Below are 19,666 nucleotides of genomic sequence, written 5' to 3'. Positions count from 1 at the left end.
CTGGGTGACTTTCTGCAAAATCTCTCTCTCTCTCTCTCTCTCTCTCTCTCTCTCTCTCTCTCTCTCTCTCTCTCTCTCTCTCTGTCTCTCTGTCTCTCTCTGTCGCATATATCATTATTTATGAAGACTTTAGTAAGATTTATGAAGTGGTGGAATGTACAGATAGATCCATCGTATTGACAGCCCTTGGGGAGGAATATGAAACCTGACTGTTTAATAATCATTTGGAGACCTGTCAATGTTACTGTATCTAGCTATGGCTGCTGACAAGTAGTTCCTCGCTGTCTGGCTCTCGAACATCATCTGGATCTTGCTCCATTAGTATCGGAGGAATGTACTTGTACGTATCGGTGGCCGAGTCGTCCAGGATCCTCCAATCCTTCGCCTTGCTGTCTTTTGGGACGTTCAGGCATGTAAAATTCCCAAAGCAGACATGCATGATGACAACGACGAAGACGATGCACAGAACTACAGTCGTGAATATGAACGGCGGAGACGTAAACCCCTTGGTGAAGGTGAAGAAAAACACATAGAACAGACAGATAATGGGGGCCATCCCCACGGCGGTCACGGCGGCAGAATGGATCCTTTTGTCGAGTTTGGCGGGCAGGTATGCGTAGTACATGTTGTACCTGTCAGTGAAGCGCTTCAGCAGCATGTATATCAGTCCAAAGGGGACGATGATTGGGCAGGCGATGCTGTAGGCCATGACTATAGTAAAGACACACATCATCCAGGCGTAAGCTGTCCCGTAGTCGAACTCTTCGGCTTGGTGCTTCTTGACATGCCTGCGGTCAGCATCAGAACGGGCCAGACAAAGGCGGATCATGTATGTTATAAAACCCATGATGTTCAACAGTTCACAGGGAATACCAATGAAGGCTGAAGCAATGACGTAATTCACAAAGAAGGCTCCAATGTGGGGAAGGAACACACACTCGAATCTGTCTAAGTCCTCTGCGAGGGTGTCGCTAAATAACCATTTGAAGAACACTTCCAGATTGGAGATTCCCAATGAGGGTAGCACCAGGACCATCAAGATTAAGAAAATGTAGCCTTTGTACATGGCCTCCCTTCTCGTTACCGACTGCGTATAGTGATTCTCCAAATCAGAAGAGTAAAGAACGACGATGGGGAGAGTACAGGATAAGACAGCCATAAGGATGGTGGGGAGAAACATTTTGAGAATTGGATTTAGGTCATCGATTACAGCAATTTCGTCCAGCTTGGTGATAAACCTGGCTGGGGTGGTGAGGTAGTACAACATGGTGAATAGGGATAGGTTGATGACAAGCCAGCGCACCCACCACACGTACTTATTACATGACAGATTCGCCCAGTAGATGTTCTGCGGATCAGGGGCATAGGTAACACAGACACTCGGGTTGTTCAAGTTGAGTTTGCTACTGAACTGAGAGGAAATTGGCGTCCGACAACAGCGACAGTAACCGCCAAAACACTTGCAAGCATTGAAGTCCCTCATGATCGTGTTAGGCATGGCCTCGCTTTTGAAGGTGACAAAGGCCATTCCTATGGGTTTCTTTTTTACTCTCTTTTTCTCTTTCGTAAACTCCTCTCCCAGTTTGTTCTCCAGCTCGGTGTAGTAGCTCACAGCCTCTTCCTTTACGACACCTTTGTCGAAGATGGAGTCGAGAGTCCATAACTTTGGGTTGAGAATCCATAACTTTGGGTTGAGACTCCATAACTTTGGGTTGAGCATGGTAGGCGTGCCCTGCTTATCCTCCTTTTCTTTGTAGAACACCTTGTTGCGCACTGCCTTCCTCTTTTGAGATTGTAGATTCATCAGCTTAGACACATCATAACATAAACTAACCTGTGCAACTTTACATCCATCCTCCTCATACGCCTTCTCAAAGTGTTGCTCTAATTCCGCCTCCGTTGCATCTTTAGGGAGTCCAGTGATGAATAAAGTATGTCTCACCACCTCACTCTCTTTGTAGTGCATTTTGGATGCGTGCCGTTTCATAAAGTACAGTGTCAGTAACACGTAAAATAATGCAAAGATTGTGTGCAGCCATAGTCGTGGATTTTGGGCATCTAAATTAGCAATCATTGTTCGTCCAAAATTGTAAGGGTTATTTTTTGAAAATATTGTTCCGGAAAAGTTGATTGGCAAGACGATGACAATAGACAGTGAGCACAACACTACCAGCAATTGAATGATGTGGCGCTGAAAGGACAGGTAGTGTTCCGCATCCTCACCGCACTTCTCCCGAATCTGTTCGTCACTGATGCAGTACATGGCAGTTAGCCAGGAACAAAAGCCTGGGTTTTGGTCTTGGTTTACATTTCCTGAGCTGGAGATCGAGTTGCCGACCTCTTTAGGCTCCTCGTATTCTTGAGGTATATTTAAACTTGTGGAGTAGGCCACGTTCTCTGCATCACGCACCAATGCAAGACGTCCATGGTCACCAAGTCTTTGCATGCAGGAGAACACAACCAAGCAAAACAAGAACACTATGAAGTCCAGCGCGAGGACAGTGAGCACCCCTCCAAAGTTCAAGCCTTTAAGAAGGTCACTGTGGATTTTGGTTGAATTGGTGCATACTTCGTGGTGGCCTTGTGAGTTGTTAATGCGGGCTTGTGCCACCCAAATGCCCATCATCAAAATTAGCACTCTCTGGAAATAAGCCATTTCTGGAAACCTCAGTACGCTGATGACTCTCTTCTCTCTCTCTAGTGAATGGAAACTTCAAAGAACACTAGCTGCTCATTCAGCAGCTTATATATAGGCAGCGGATGTCACACATAGTTCTGACCTTGCGTTGTGATTGGCTGAGATTGCGTTGTGATTGGCTGACACATTGTCAATGTTTCCAAATATATCACATTTCACAATTTTGTCATGCTCTACTGTCCCAGGTGACGGCGCTGTTACAGCAACACACACATGCGAGTGCACGCACACAAACCCTCTTCTAGGCGGCTCGGCCCCTAACTCCAATTGTTTTTTTTTTATAATATTCCAGTATATTAATTATGTGATATTGTCTAGTTAGTAATCTGTGTGTGTCACGTCACGTTTGTGGTGCTAAACAGTATAAATCGGCTGACCTGACAGAGATTTGCTAACCTGACCTGTCGGCTTAAGTGATTGGCCGAGCTTCGCGTACCGTTTATGCCGCATAGCCGATAGTAACGAAGCAATAGAACGGAAAGTAGGCAAAGGCCATATTATGGAAGAATGGCAATAATGTTGGGATGGAGGAGAGAGGAGGTCATAACATGTATTGTATTCCCGAATTGCATCGTTCACGACATGCATGGCCCCGATTAGGCCAGTAATAATTATGTCAGTAACTCGTGTTGTTGTGGGAACAAGCGATCATGAGGGCATCCCTGGACGTGGACGTACTAAAGATGCAGGCATGTAAAGTACTGGCGAGCTATCCAGATGTATGGAGACTCAAGATGACAGTGGTTCCCAACCTGTGGGCCATGAGGATATTGCAGGTGGGCCCCCAAATAATTGACAAAACTAAAGATTTCAATGATAATATAACATTATTATATTAAAATAAATATGTAGTTTCCGTAGTGATACCGATGAATGGGAACTTAAAGTATATAGGCTACTATGTTTAGTTCCATAGATCCAAGAGTGAGAATGCCCGATTTTAGCGGTTGGAATTCAGTACAGAGGCATGGTAAAGTTCAACCAGACGGTATATCTATTCAGCAAATGAACAATACCAACTGACAAACACTGGAAACTCCAGCCCAGTGGCAAATGGCAGCCTTTTATACCCAGCTGGAATTAATGAGCCTGGACTATACCATTCTACGGGGTGTAGTCTAAATGAGAGAGCATACCATAAATACATAAATAAACACACAATAAATACATAAAGGTCCAGCCCAATCTGCTGAAACACAAAAGGTAATGTTAAGCATTCAATCAAACTCCACAATAAAACCTCACACTACAAACATATTGCACTCTCTCCATATTGCACTAAGGTGAACTGCAAATTACTAAAAGTGCAAATGTGCTGTGCAAATAAATGCATGCGTGCACTCTGTATTCTGTATTCTTTATTCATTCAGATCCCCATTAGCTGCCACCAAAGTAGCAACTACTCTTCCTGGGGTCCACAACAAACAACACAACACAACACAACAAAACACAATGAAAACGTGTACAGTCTTGTTAAAAACATTTCAAGACAATACATTTCATATTTTAAAATAAAAGAAAGTTTAAAAAATTGAGAAAACTTTCATTCACTTCAAGTGGATAAAATATTCAATATCATTTTTATGTGGTTACACTATTTGTCATTTTCAGGCGCATTCTGTCATTTTCTTTACAATAATTGTGCAAATGTCTTTTCAAATTAAGTGAAACCAACAACCTACAAAATTTACATTTTAACAAACCTGATACATGCCTTTAAAATAAGATATTAAAAATATGTTTTAATTTGTCATCTTGTCAATGTCAAGCCCATTTTGTCACCAACCCAGTACCTTTTTCTTGCCCTGTAACTGTATCTGAACTGCTGTACTGCCTTTGGCGACTGAATAATATGATGAATAATATCTTATCTTGTCTCACCATAACAAGGTCATGGAAAAGACTGTGGCGAAGATCATTAGAGAAGTGGGCTCTCAAACCTTTTTGGGGCAAGGACCCCCAAATGAATGTGTATTTGGTCACGTTCCAGGGACCCCATACAAGATTTGCGTTGCCAATATGCTTTACTTATACCCAAGTAAACTTTTGAATACAGGACTTTTACTTGTAACAGAGTATTTGTACATTGAAGTGATACTTTCACTTATTATTCTTCCACCTCTGCTTGGTGGCTTTTAAGTAGCGTAGTAAGTTGCGCTTAGACACATCCTGACTCTTGGGAGGCTCATGAAAGCAAAAACTAATTTCACACTGAAAGTCTGTAGAAAAGCATGTTGAAAGTACATACCAACAATGACCACATGATGGCAGTGTCTCCACATGCTGTCAGCATTGACTCTATGTAATGGGATTGGATTTTCAAGAAATTAACTACACGCAGTGGTGAAAGAAGTAGGCCTACTCAGATTTTGGACGACGTGCTGTGAGCTTGTAGATTGCCCATTTTCACATTTATTTCTGATTACTAATTTGATTAATTATTATATAATCTATATCTGCAAAGTAACTGGTACCTAAAGATGTCAAATACATGTAGTGGAGTAAAACGTACAGCAATTTGCCTGTGAGATGTACTGAAGTAAAAGTATCAAGTATCAAGAAATTGAAAAACTCAAGTCATGTCCTTATAGTTTACTTTATGTCACTGACTACAGGTCTCACAAGGTACATGCTGTGTATGCTGCATTGATTTCAGTGTAACAGGAACAGTGGGCCCCTGAGAACACTGGGCAACATTTTTCAAAATATTGATTTATTTTATATTTTTGTATATATTTTATAAGTACATTTATTTTACAAATGAGGGGCCAAATACATATCATTCTGTAATTACATTTAAGGACCAATACATCTACAAATTGCTACATGTGATGGCCAGTCATTATCAGTCATGTTTTTTTTTTCTCTCTGTGTAATTGATGCAAAGCCAAATATGTTTCTATGTTTCGTTTGATCTGACTTGAAGCATCGTTGATACTCGGTTTTCTCTATTTTGGTCTTTTGTTTCCTTTTTTCTATTGTGACAATTAATTTAACTATTAATAAGGTGGGCTTGGTTAACACAAAGGAGCAAATATCTTAGTGGTTAGTACTATTATGAACATAATTCTGGCCATTACGCAGCCCTTGGTTCGTCGGGCAAAAACCTCTTATCTCCATATTCTAACTTTTTGAGTTTTTTCATAAATGAATGCCCTACTTGATCATACTACAGCATCACACAACAGCATCAAAAGTAGCAGATCCTGGGCTGCCCGCTGGCCTAGCGGTCCAGGCCCATACCACAAACAGGAGGTTCTGATGCGGCCTGACAGCGAGTCGAGGGTTCAAATCCCCATCCCAACGACCTTTGCTGCATGTCACTCCCCATTTCTCTCCCCCTGTTTCCTGTCAAACCAGTGGAGGTCAATAAGTACAGAAAAAGCCCCCAAAAATATCTATAAAAAGAAGTAGCAGATCCACAAGCTCAAAACGCTGTGTGAAGCAACGCGCTTTGAGCTTGTCAATCTGCTACTTTTGCTATTTTTGAATCCTGAAAAGTAACAGTTTTGTACATATGAGGTTTCCACCCGACAGAGATGATATTTTAATTTACATTTAAGGAGTAGTTCACCCCAAAAGATTACTTATTCTCTATCAATTACACACCCCATGAAGCGTTTTCAACCTTTTCAACCTTTATGGGGTTTTTTTTTGGCGTAAATGCCCTACTTCATCATACAAGAGTGTTGCGCAAAAGTCGTGAAAATAGTCGATCTACATGCGTCACAACAACGCCTCGCATCGCGAAATGTTGTGAGCTTGTAGATCGGCTATTTTTTTTCATGACCCACACTTCATGACAATAGGTGAGAGTAGGAACGAAGATTGCTCGGAAGACCGAAAGCTTTGCCTTCTGGCTCAGCTCTCTTTTCGTCACCACAGTGCGGTACAGCGACTGCAATACCGCTCCTGCTGCTCCGATTCTCCGGCTGATCTCCTGCTCCGTCCTCCCCTCACTCGTGAACAAGACCCTGAGATACTTAAACTCCTTCATCTGGGGAAAAGCCTCATTCCCTACCCGGACTGCACAATCCACCGGTTTCCTGCTGAGAACCATGGCCTCAGATTTGGAGATGCTGATTTTCATCCCAGCCGACGCACACTCGACTGCGAACCGATCCAGTGAGAGCTGAAGGTCCCGTACCGATGGTGCCATCAGGACCACATCATCCGCAAAAAGCAGTGACGCAACCCTTAGCTCACCGAACCGTATACCCTCTCCGCCACGACTTCGCCTCGAGATCCTGTCCATGAATATCACAAACAGGATAGGTGACAAGGCGCAGCCCTGTCTGAGACCAACCCCCACTGGAAAAGAATCCGATTTACTGCCGAGCACACGGACACAGCTCTCGCTTTGGGCGTACAGAGATTGGATGGCCCTCAACAAGGTCCCCCTCACCCCATATTCCCGCAGCACCTCCCACAGAAACTCCCGGGGGACCCGGTCATATGCCTTCTCCAAATCCACAAAACACATGTAGACCGGATATGCATACTCCCAGGCCCTCTCCAGAATTCCTGCCAGAGTAAAGAGTTGGTCAGTTGTTCCACGACCAGGACGGAAACCACATTGCTCCTCTTGAATCTGAGGTTCGACTATCGGCCGGACCCTACTTTCCAGTACCTTGGCGTAAACTTTCCCAGGGAGGCTGAGTAATGTGATACCTCTGTAATTGGCACACACCATCTGGTCCACCTTTTTGAAAAGTGGGACCACCACCCCAGTCTGCCACTCCCTCGGTACTGTCCCAGACTTCCACGCGATGTTGAAAAGACGTATCAACCAAGACAGCCCCTCAACACCCAGAGCCTTCAGCATTTCTGGACGAATCTCATCAACCCCCGGAGCTTTGCCACTGTGGAGTTGTTTAACTACCTCAGTGACTTCCTTCCGGGAGATTGACGCCGATCCCCCATCATCCTCAGGCTCTGCTCCTGTCAGGGAGGGTGGGTCTGATGTCATTGGGTTTAGGAGTTCCTCAAAGTGTTCCTTCCACCTCCCTACGACTTCCTCACTTGAAGTCAGCAGAGCCCCATCCTTGTTGTATACAGCTTGGATGGTTCCCCGCTTTCCCCTCCTGAGGTGCCGTATGGTCGTCCAGAACAACTTTGGTGCCGCCCGAAAGTCCTTCTCCATGGATTCCCCGAACTCCTCCCACACCCACTGCTTAGCCTCCGTCACAGCTGTGGCTGCCGCCCTTCGGGCCTGTCGGTACCTTGCAATTGCCTCCGGAGTCCCCTGGGATATCATACCCCGATAGGCCTCCTTCTTCAGTCGGACGGCTTCCCTGACCACCGCTGTCCACCAGGGTGTTCGAGGGTTACCGCCCCTTGAGGCACCTAAGACCTTCTGACCACAGCTCACAGCCGCAGCTTTAGCAATAGAGGCTTTGAACATTGCCCATTCCTGTTCAATGCCCCCAACCTCCACAGGGATGCCAGAGAAGTCCCGCCGGAGGTGGGAGTTAAATTCCTTCCGGACAGAGGTCTCCTCCAAACGTTCCCAGTTCACCCACACTACACGCTTGGGTTTGCCAGGTCTGTCCAGAGGCTTCCCCCGCCATCTGAACCAACTCACCACCAGATGGTGATCAGTTGACAGTTCCGCCCCTCTCTTCACCCGAGTGTCCAGAACATGCGGCCTCAGATCAGCTGATACGATTACAAAATCGATCATTGATCTTTGGCCTAGGGTACTCTGGTACCAAGTACACTTATGAGCATCCTTATGTTTTAACATGGTGTTTGTTATTGTCAGTCCATGACTAGCACAGAAGTGCAATAACAAGCCACCACTCAGGTTCAGATCAGGGAGACCGTTCCTCCCAATCACGCCAGTCCAAGTATGCCCGTCATTGCCCACGCGTGCGTATGCTTTTCATTGTGACCAATAATCACTGGGTTGGCCACGTGAAAGCATAGACTTGAAGTAAACTGGCTTTGTACCAACACAAAGGTACAGGATGTTCTGTGCCTAGTGCTACTGACAAAGATTGCTAGAAGATTCCAGATTTGTAAAATTCTTTGGTTTTGCTTCCTCAACATTGTTGCAGCAATAACAAACAAAAAAATTTGGAATAGAAAACACGGTATCTGTTTGTAAGAATGGGTTCCTATCAGTAACCATTCTGCAATGATTGTACAATGTTTATTATTGAAATCTAACTTAAATATTGTTAAATATGTAAAAATAGCATATCTACAAGATCTGCTATTTTTTTAAATTATTTTTGAAAAATATCAAACATGTTTGTGATGGGGGTCCATGGCCAAATATATATCGATTTGGGGGTCCTTGACATGAAAAAGTTTGAGAACCACTGATACACAGAATAAAGCTTTTTGTCATTATCAATCATTGATTGGGACTTAGTTGGAATGTATACACACAGTCACACACCCCTTCTTCCAAGTTGCAGACACCGCTGGTCATAAAGATTAAAGAGAGAAGATAGGCATATATGACCTAAATTGATTCCTTGTAAACTTGTAAATCACTATTCCCGATATGAGTATGTATGTCCTGTTTTGAACTCCTTTGCAAGGCGTTTGTTCAATACCTTGAGCAAAGGCCATGAGCAGTGAGCAGTTAGCCTGGCGTAGACAGACTATATCACTGCGTGGATATGAGTCTGGTGCTTCTATGAGGAAGTTTTTTTTCCAAGGGGGCGGGATCAAAACAATGACTCTCGACGCAATTGGTTAGACTTACAAACCAACTACCAATTACAGTCTCCCATATTCGAATACTGGGCCCTGATTGGTTACCCACGTCTTCTGGAGCAGGAAATGGATTCTCTATGGAGCGGTGCCAGACCCAAATCCCAGAGTGAAATTTTTTTTTTGCACTCGCAGATTCGTCTGGTCCCAGGCTAGTGAGCAGTGACCATGAGCAGTGGTGGATGAAGCACTCAGGTCTTCTCCTTAATTAAAAGCACCAATACCACAGTGAAGAAATACTCTGTTACAATGAAAATTCCTTACTCCAAGTCCAATTACTAGATTATTAGCATCAAGATATACTTAAATAGAGAAGTAAAAGTAGTCATTTTGCAGGATGTTCATTTAAGAATCATATATATATATATATATATATATATATATATATATATATATATATATATATATATATATGTGTGTAATTTGACAATAATTATTGATTATTTATGTGTTCATTACTTAAGGTGGAGTTCCTTTTAATATTGGCTAAATACTGCTAGCTTATATAACATTCATTAGTTGATTTATAATTTGTAATAATAATCTACAGTATATCTGCAAAGTAACTATTGACTCAAACTAAAAAAGTACTTCCCTCTGAAAATGTCGTGTATTAGAAGTAAGTACGTATAGCATGAAATAGAAATAACTACCTCTACTTAAGTACAGTACTTGAGTAAATGCACTACATTCCGGAGTCCTCATTTAGCTGCCTTCAGTCACACTCACAACACAAATGCATGCAATCGCTTTTATTGTTTGTTGTGGCTGGAGTGGCTACAATCGTGTTTAGGTTGCCGTTTATTGCACCAATTTTCTACAGAAAGGTCCAAGTAGTATAATGTAGGCCATACATGGGCAACTGGCGGCCCGGGGGCCACATGCGGCCCCCACCTTCACTTAATGCGGCCCGCAGGTTAATATCGGAATACTGATATATTATTTGCAATTACAATTAATTCCAAACGTGCAAACGTGACCCGCTTTAATTACTTCAGTCTATATTGGTTGTTTAATGACTAGAATTAAAATGTAATTGTCTTTTTTTTATGTCCAATGTATTTGTATTTAAGTTCATAAAGTTAACATAAGTATAACTAAATGCATTTGAAATTAAATAATTTTTTTACTTTTCAGCATTCCAATTAAAAAATAGCAAAAATAGCCGATCTTGCAGTGCGACGCGTTTTGAGCTTCTAGATCAGCTATTTTTGCAACTTTTGTGTGACATAGAATGGCAAAGTACAGCATTCATTTACGGAGTTGCCCACCCCTGATGTAGGCGCACAGGTGAGCCTACATAATTGCATATACATTTATAAAAGGTTACATTCATCCTACAGCAAGATAGACTGTATTTTCTATGGTCACAAAAAAATAAACACAACACATTATTAACCACTTAAGCCCTGTTATTTTATACTTTGTCGGATGATGTTGTCACACAGCTAAAACAGCCGATCAACAAGCTCTGATCATGATGCAGCATTCGTTTGTTGATTGGCTATTTTCGTTTTCTATTTTTGACCATTTTGTGACCACTTTTGCCTATAATGAGGCCAAGTTGAAACTAGCTCATTTGAGTTGGTTTAACTCAGTAGTTCTCAAACCTTTTCGTGCCAAGGACCCCCAAATTGATATGTATGTGGCCACAGACCCCCACGTAAACCCCCACCTAAAAAAAGATTTAAAGATTTGTACACATTTTCAAGATTTTTCAAAAATAGCAGATCAACAAGCTCATAGCGCGGCACTCGGTGCCGCCATATGAGCTTGTACATCTGCTATTTTTGAATAGCCAAAGTATAAAATGTGGATAAAGGGGTTAAAAAATATTGTGACGCTTTATTAACTAATTTAGCTGGGGACCCCCTGGAACCCCCCTCCCCCCCCCCCCCAAGGACCCCACTTTGAGAACCAACGGTTTAACTAACTCATGTCAGCTGTGCGCGCCACCTTCACTATCCCCAAGTCGTCACAATGCGCAGCTGCAACCTGATGACCATTTGCAACAATGAAACTTGACTTTGAAATGAGATGCAAGAATTCCCTTCCTCTATTGTCTGTACTTAGTGGTTTTACACCCCTGAAATCATTTGACCCATAATTAAAGGATGTGTTGCGGGGGTGGGGGGGGTTGGGGGGGGGGGGGTATTTTAAACCAGAGCAGTTGGTTCTCAAACATCTTTGTGTCAAGGACCCCCAAATTGAAATATTTTGTCCCATGCAGGGAATATATTTTTGTTGTTAGATAAGATTTTGTGCAACATTCAACAACCGTCTATATACTGAGGAGATGAAAGCAGAGAGAGTGATCTGAATTCTGAATAGTCAGTGTATACATTATCTTATTGGACCACTTTTACTCAACTTCACATCTTCACAACACAACTTTTAGCTTGTGAAATAATTACGTCGAAATAAATGAAAGAAACCGTCCCTCATTTTGCTGGGGAACCCCTGTATCCCCCCCCCCCCCCCCCCCCGTCCCCCAAGGACTTCACTCTGAGAAGCACTGCCCCAGGGGGTAATCTCTAATAAGACATTGTGTCACCTCCATCTCTGTCTGTGATCACTTATTACACAATCTCCCTCCACAGGGAGATTGTAGGCAATCGAGCTAGAGAGGAAACGGTAGACTCATCAACCCCGGGGTGGAACTGTATGACATTGGTTCTCAAAGTGGGGTCCTTTGGGGGGGTCCCCAGCTAAATTTGTTAATACATATATAATAACCCCTTTATCCATATTGTATACGTTGGCTATTCATCATACATACCTTCATCACATACATCTGCTATTTTTGAACATTTTCGAAGTGTTTGAAGAATTTCAAATAATTTAGATTTTTTTAAACACAAAATGTTCTTTTCTGGGGGTCGCTGGCACAAAGTATTTTCAGATGGGGGAGTTCTGCGGCCAAATATATATATATATATATACATTTTGGGGTCCTTGTGACACAAAAAGGTTTGAGAACCACTGCTCTATGAGACATGGCATGTCCTTTGCGCCCGTAGCTAATGAGGATTCACAACAAGGCTTGCGATGGCCGCTCTGCCCGGTCAACTCTCCTGTAGGTCTCAGCTGTCAAGTAACACCCGTGCAATTCTGCACGGCGGCTGTGGTGGGAAGTAAGTAAGTAAGTAAGTATATTTACTCAAGTACTGTACTTAAGTAACATTTTCTGGTATTTCTTACTTTACTGGAATTTTCTGTACTTTTACTTCTACTCCACTACATCTCAGAGGCAAATATTGTACTTTTACTCCACTACAATTATTTAAAAACTTGAGTTACTAGTTACTTTGTACTTGTAGGTTTTGATTATTATTACAAAACATACATTACCCACTTCAGCCATATATTTCATCCATTTGAAAATAGCCGATCTACAAGCTCGCGACGCGACGCATTGTGAGCTTGTAGATCTGCTACTTATCAAAAGATTTTTATACACTTGTGAGATGGGACCTTCTGCATAATGAGTAGGTACTTTCTACTTTTGGTACTTTAAGTACATTTTGATACCAATACTTTCGTACTTTTACTTCAAGCACATTTTGAATTCCGTACTTCTAGATTGCAGTATTGATACTTTTACTTAAGTAAAAAATGTGAGTACTTTTTCCACCACTGCACGCACAGCGGCCACATCGTAATATCACCGTTGTTTCTTTCTTAGTAACACTGGGTTGTTGTACTGATTAGCCTACCTACACTGTTGACACTGTAACAATATCAGGATTTCTGTGATATCATATAATGTCAGTGTGATTGGGCGTTATTTGCTCATGTTTTTTTTTTGCCTAAGCTTGGGGCAGGACACTGTATGGAGTCTATGGACACTGTGAATGTGTTTTGTTTTGTTCTGCAGTGCAGGCGTTATATCAGTATTGAGGTATATCGTGGGTATACCGTTTTGCGTACATATATTTGATTGTGCTTTTTGGGGCAGGATACAGTGACTTTGTGGCTGTTGTTCCGCATAGTGCAGGCTATTGTACAGGTGTGTATACTACCGTTTACTGTTGCTTGATGGTGCTTTTTGTGACGTTATTCCTGCATCTACAGCAGGGGTCTTCAACGTTTTCAGGCCAAGGACCCCCTAGCTGAGAGAGAGATGAAGCAGGGACCCCCTCTATATTGTATAAAATTGTGTTTTAGATTTTTAAAAAATTGTTTACTTGGTCTGCTCTTTTTTCCCTCTGCACCTATACCTCTTTGCCAAAAATAGCCGATCTACAAGCACACAACGCCTCGCAGCGCGAGGCGTTGTGATCTGCTATTTTTGCTATTTTTGGCTAAAGTTCTCCTCATAAAAAGGGATGCTAGGGTTCAAGTGGTTAAGGTAAAAAAAATAATCATATCACACAAAGATTTGGCGGCCCCCCTGTAGTAACTCTGAGGACCCCCTAGGGGTCCCGGACCCCCTGTTGAAGACCCCTGATCTACAGTACTTTTTCTTACTCTGTATCTGTAACTAAACTGCTGTGCTGCCTCTGGTGACAGAATTTCCCGCACAAGATCAATATCAATGTCTGTCTGTCTGTCTGTTCAGTAGATATTCTGAAACTATTATGACACTAAATATCTTCGCCAAAAATAGTCTATCTACAAGCTCACAACGCGTCACAGTGTGGATTGGCCCCTAGAATATATGTTAGGAGTTAAGTGCTTAAATTGACATTGACGATTCTACTGTGTAGAAAAGGTATTAGCACTGCGGCACAATGTCTGCACAAAAAAAAGAGGAAAGAAAGACAAAACTAGAAAAAGTGCTCCTCGGAGCACAGGTCTCCGCCAGGTCAGGTAGGTTATTGTGGCCTCCTGGTGGCGCTATAATAGGCCAATGTGAAAAGGGTGCCATTTCTTTTTAGGCCTTGCATGACACTGCATTCATGATTTGAGGCATTTTGTTTAAAAATTGTGGTTTGCTAAATTAGACCTGCTGGTGGCGCTATAACAGGCCAATGTTAAAAGGGTAGCATTTGTTCCTCAACATAGTGTGAATGTGCGTGCAAAGTTTGACCGCAATCGGGCTCTGCGTTCATGATTTGCGGCATTTTGTTCAAAACAAGCCACTACTGCAAACTTAAGATGTGAATCTTAGCCAATCAGGATGGAATATGAAAAATGAAACAGATCCGGCTTGATCACATGACTATAGAGATCATGTGTACCCATTTGCGTGAAATTTGGATAAAATCGTAATCGAGTAATATAAAGAAATATGTTTTACATAAGTCGGCCTCCTGGTGGCGCTATAAAAGGCAAAAGTGAAAAATGCAGGGCAAAGGTTTTTCCTTCACCTCTAGGGAGTGCGCATACAGAGTTTGACACAGATCGGTGCAGTTATAGGTAAAAACACAAATGGGCCTGTTATAGCGCCACCATGAGGCTGATTTGAACATTTTCAAGTGGTATTTCTTCCTCGGCCTAATGGGAATGTGCGTGCAAATGTCATGGAAATTGCATGCTGTGTTCATGATTTGAGGCATTTTGTTCAAAACGGAGCACTTCTACAAACTTTGGAAGCCATTTTTAGCCAATCAAGATGGAATCTGAAAAATCTGAAAGACCTGTTTCGTTTAATGACTATAGAGATACTGTGTACCGATTTGCATGATTTTTGGGCAAAATCTGTAGGAGTACTGTCAAAAAATATGTTTTGCACAAAGCGGCCTCCTGGTGGCGCTATAACAGGCCTATGTGAAAAATGTAGGGCAGAGGTTCTGCTCTGGCATCCAGGGAGTGTGTGTGCACAGTTTGGCTGCGATCAAGCCAACGGTGCCGGAGATTAGCTGTACACAAAATGACAGAATGACACACGGACGGACGGACACACGGACGGACGGACACACGGACGGACGGACGGACGGACGGACAGGGGGTAAAACATACTCTCTCGCCATGCCTTTCGGCCTGGCGGAGACAATAAAAAACAAAAAAAGTCCCTAAAGGAGATTTATAGTACTAGAGGTTGTCAGTCCTTGTCCCTTTTGTGCGCATATATGGAGATCCCTGATGTCATCAGTATTTGCCCATGTATGGGCATGCTGATATGCCCATATGGAGATCTCTCTATCTGTCAGTCCTTGTCCTTTTTTATGCCCATATATGGAGATCCCTGATGTCATCAGTATATGCCCAACTGACTGATTTGTTTGCTGATGCCATGACGATACATTGAGGTTAGACAACATACTCCATATTTGGACGTAGCTGCATTGGGAACTCCTTATATGGTTATCCTTATAAGTGAGTCATGGTGACATGAGTGTGACGTCAGAGGTCCACCGGCCCTGGATCATTCAGAATTTGGGTAATCCAAGTAGTATCTACGGAGAACATCCAAAAACAAACAACAAATGCACCGCGCCAAAAACAAGCCGGTCACTTCCTCTTTGACGAGACCACGTGGTGCTGGGAATGGAGGAGCGCTTGTACTGCATACATCCCTCATTGACATTTTAGTGAGGGTCTGATTGACATTTAGCATGTGATGTAACACTCCATCCGAGTTGCGTGCCCAGCGTCAAACCTGGATTCAGTGAGTGCTATGTCTGAAGACAAGATTGTAGTTGTAAAACACTATATTATCCCCATTAACCTTGGTGTCCATTAACCTATTTTGAGCATGTCATTATAGGCAACAATGTAAAAATAAATAAATTCTCTAATTTGTTTCTCAAAAATAGTGAACACAGCCAATTGGCTGTTTTCTCTTTATACGTATACTACGTAGTGCTGAATGTGGTTAATGCTTTGGAGATATGCAGAGCACAAGAATCTACCAAGATTTTCATGGGCAAGTTAGCTTCAAAAAGACATGAACCAAAAACAACATTTTGTGGGAGTGGGTAAATAAACAAGGTATTTTGCTGTGCACACTGACTCAATGCACAAAGTGAAAGGATATGCTGTACCAGCACTTGGTCAACTCTGTTGTTTTAAACTGTGCTATAAATAAAGTTGGATTGGATTGGACTAGCTAACCTTGTGTCTGATTGCGCTGTGTGTGGTTTGTCCACTATTGACCAAAAAGCTTGGTCATGTAAACAAATAGGCCTAATAGTACAGTACATGGCAGTGCATGGCAGTGTCAACTGTGTCCCAAACTGAATGATCTGTTCCTTTGGGTGGGCGAAGTGGTTGCAATATTAGAATTTTACAAATGACTCCATTCCACTCTGTGCTAGTTCAGTTGTACTGTGAGGCAAGCCCCGGTGTACCTTGGGATTTTGTGAACCATTATTACTGCAATATAGACAACTACACAAAAGCTTATGAATATTTTTTTTGTAGTCACAACCTTTTCAATTCAACAAAAGTTATTTTTGATATAATATTTCACTGATACCGTTAATGTTTTCCATTACAAAACATGTTTGGAATGGGGATGTGTGCGCAGTCTGCGCACAAGTATTTACAGATTTTGAGTAATGTATGGGCAAGGCGTGTGTTCCTATGACCCTGTGACAGAGCACATCCCATAGCCTGGGGTAGCGTAACCGTGACAACAGACCCCGTGGCCGCACATGCTCAGTAACTTCTAAACTCTGCAGAAATCCCCAAAACGCTAATAAACAGCGTATATTTTGGGAAAGTGAAAAACACGCGTTGTGGTTGTGTGCATACAGTATGCTAATGGTCAATGCCTGTGTGCAAGTTAAGAGCAATTGCTTAACCCACTGAGAGAACCAGGATAGAGAGTGTGATGGACAGAGGTTTCCTTAATATATAATAATAAATCAATTAATAATACAAAAAATATATAAAACTAGAAAAAGTGCTCCTCGGAGCACAGGTCTCCGCCAGGTCAGGTACGTTATTGTGGCCTCCTGGTGGCGCTATAATAGGCCAATGTGAAAAGGGTGCCATTTATTCTTAGGTCTTTCACGGCAATCAGACACTGCATTCATGATTTGAGGCATTTTGTTCCAAAAATGTGTTTTACTAAATTAGACCTGCTGGTGGCGCTATAACAGGCCAATGTGAAAAGGGTGGCATTTCTTCCTCAGCCTAGTGGGAATGTGCGTGTGAAAATTCACGGAAATCGCAAGCTGCGTGCATAGTTTGAGGCATTTTGTTCAAAACGGACCAATCCTGCAAACTTTGGAAGCCAACCTTAGGCAATGAGGATGGAATATGGGAAATCAGACAGATTTGTGTTGATCACATGACTATAGAGATACTGTGTACCGATTTGCATGACGTTTGGATAAAATCTGTAGGAGTAATGTAAAAAAAATGGGTTTTGCACAAATCGGCCTCCTGGTGGCGCTATAACAGGCCCATGTGAAAGATTTGGGGCAGAGGTTCTGAATTGGCATCCAGGGAGTGTGTGTGCACAGTTTCGGAGCGACCGGGCCAACGGTGCCTGAGATTAGCTGCTAACACACAGACAGGACGGACGGACACACACACACACGGACGGACGGACAGGGGGCAAAACATACTCTCTCGCCATGCCTTTCGGCCTGGCGGAGACAATAAATGACCCCATTACCCAATGACCTTGACATGTGCTGCAACATGGCAAAGTTTGCAATGTTGGCTCTGGGTCAACTTCTGTTCGAGGAGAGGCAAATGACATCTTTTATCTTCTATCTCCTGTTTAAGCAAATGTGGGAACATGCCCGCAGCTGACTGTAACGAACGGAGAGTAAACATTGTATCTTTTTATTGGCCACTCCTGCACTGTGTCGATGCAGCCTAGCCACAGTTAGCCCACTCAGGTGTAAGAACGTACAGATTCTGGACAAACGACTGGAAAGCAACCAGATCAACGTAATAATAGTACACCATAGTACTTTGAACAAAACTGAAGTTTTGACACAATAGGCCATACAAAAATACCATTTGCAGGGCAAGAAATTGCTTATAAAAGTTTAAACCATTTCCCAAAGAATTTCAAGATTTCTCCACAATCTTGTTTTTGCTGATCTACAAGCTCATAATGCATCAAAATGCGATAGGATGTGAGCTTGTAGATCAGCTATTTCTGAATAACCGAAGTATAAAATATAGGGCTTAAATGGTTAAAAGTGAAATGACACCTGTATGCTATGTAAAACTGTCCACTGTGACACCATTTTAAACTGCCTAAAGTAATTCTGAACAAAATCGAGGTTTTGAGAGAATAGGTCTCAGGCATTACTTTCCGAAATCCCCCATATGCACACATGTTACTGTAACTGAGTTTACATATTCCAGTGAAGGAAATAAAGGATCATTCTGAGAGCTTTTCCGCATCATCAAAGCTCACGCCCAATAAATGACTTTGGTGATATGAAACAGTGGTATTTGTATTAGGGTTACTAAATAACCCAGGGAACGGGCTACTGCTAATGGCCCCAGACCCATTAGTCATTACCAAGAAAAGAAAACTACCAAACTATGTGCGGCGTGACTTTAAATTGTCTTGTCTTTGTGGATTTGTTGTGACTGTTTCCCAGTCGTTGGCCATAAAGATAGGCATGCGACCTAAATTGATTCTTTGTAAACTTGTAAACCAATATTACCCCTGAATATGTTTTTGTTTAGAGCTCCTTGCAATAGCTGTTACACCTAAATGGCACCTCAAGTCCTCATTTGACTGCACTCCCATGCACTTTCAAGACTCAATATTTTCTATTTGTTACATTTCATAAACTATAGTAGTACACAGTGTATAATTATTTGGGTTTGGTTCCTCTACATTGTAGCAACAATAACAAACAAACAAACAAACCAAAAAGAATTAAGTAATAACAACAAGGAAGGTTTTGGAAGGAAGGGGTGTGTGTGTGTGTGTGTGTGTGTGTGTGTGTGTGTGTGTGTGTGTGTGTGTGTGTGTGTGTGTGTGTGTGTGTGTGTGTGTGTGTGTGTGTGTGTGTGTGTGTGTGTGTGTGTGTGTGTGTGTGTGTGTCTGTGTCTGTGTGTGTCTACATTATGTATTTAAATAAGGCAAGGGTTGTATTAGTTTCATTTAAAGTACTGATGCAGATGTAGCAATACACATTCAATGAGGTCTAGCAGGTCTGTGTTGCTAGGTATCTTGGTATCAATGGCCCCATTAGCATTTCACAAGTAAGGGTGACATTGCTGGAAAAAATACAATTGCACAGCAAAACTTGGCTGTATTTAGTTAGAAATGGTTATATTTGGTTACATTTCTAACTCTGAGTTAAATTAACTTGTGATCAAAGCCCTTGCAATAAGGAAGTGTGGCACCCAGTCATTCAGAGGGGTGTGGGA

General features: G+C 42.3%; 1 protein-coding gene across 1 annotated transcript; it reads right to left on the bottom strand.

Annotated features, from left to right (window-relative positions):
• Positions 1-250: 250 nt before the first annotated feature.
• LOC308096524 (CSC1-like protein 2) lies at positions 251-2,623 on the bottom strand (the record flags this gene model as incomplete). Its single annotated transcript, XM_080443944.1, has 1 exon — positions 251-2,623. One exon carries the CDS (start codon positions 2,621-2,623, stop codon positions 251-253), a length of 2,373 nt encoding a protein of 790 aa, XP_080300070.1.
• Positions 2,624-19,666: the final 17,043 nt, after the last annotated feature.

Source organism: Gymnoscopelus braueri (assembly GCF_963280865.1).
Source record: "Gymnoscopelus braueri genome assembly, chromosome: 12".
Taxonomy (NCBI): Eukaryota; Metazoa; Chordata; class Actinopteri; order Myctophiformes; family Myctophidae; genus Gymnoscopelus; species Gymnoscopelus braueri.
Note: the sequence above shows the minus strand (reverse complement) of the source record. Positions and strands in the feature narration are given on the sequence as shown.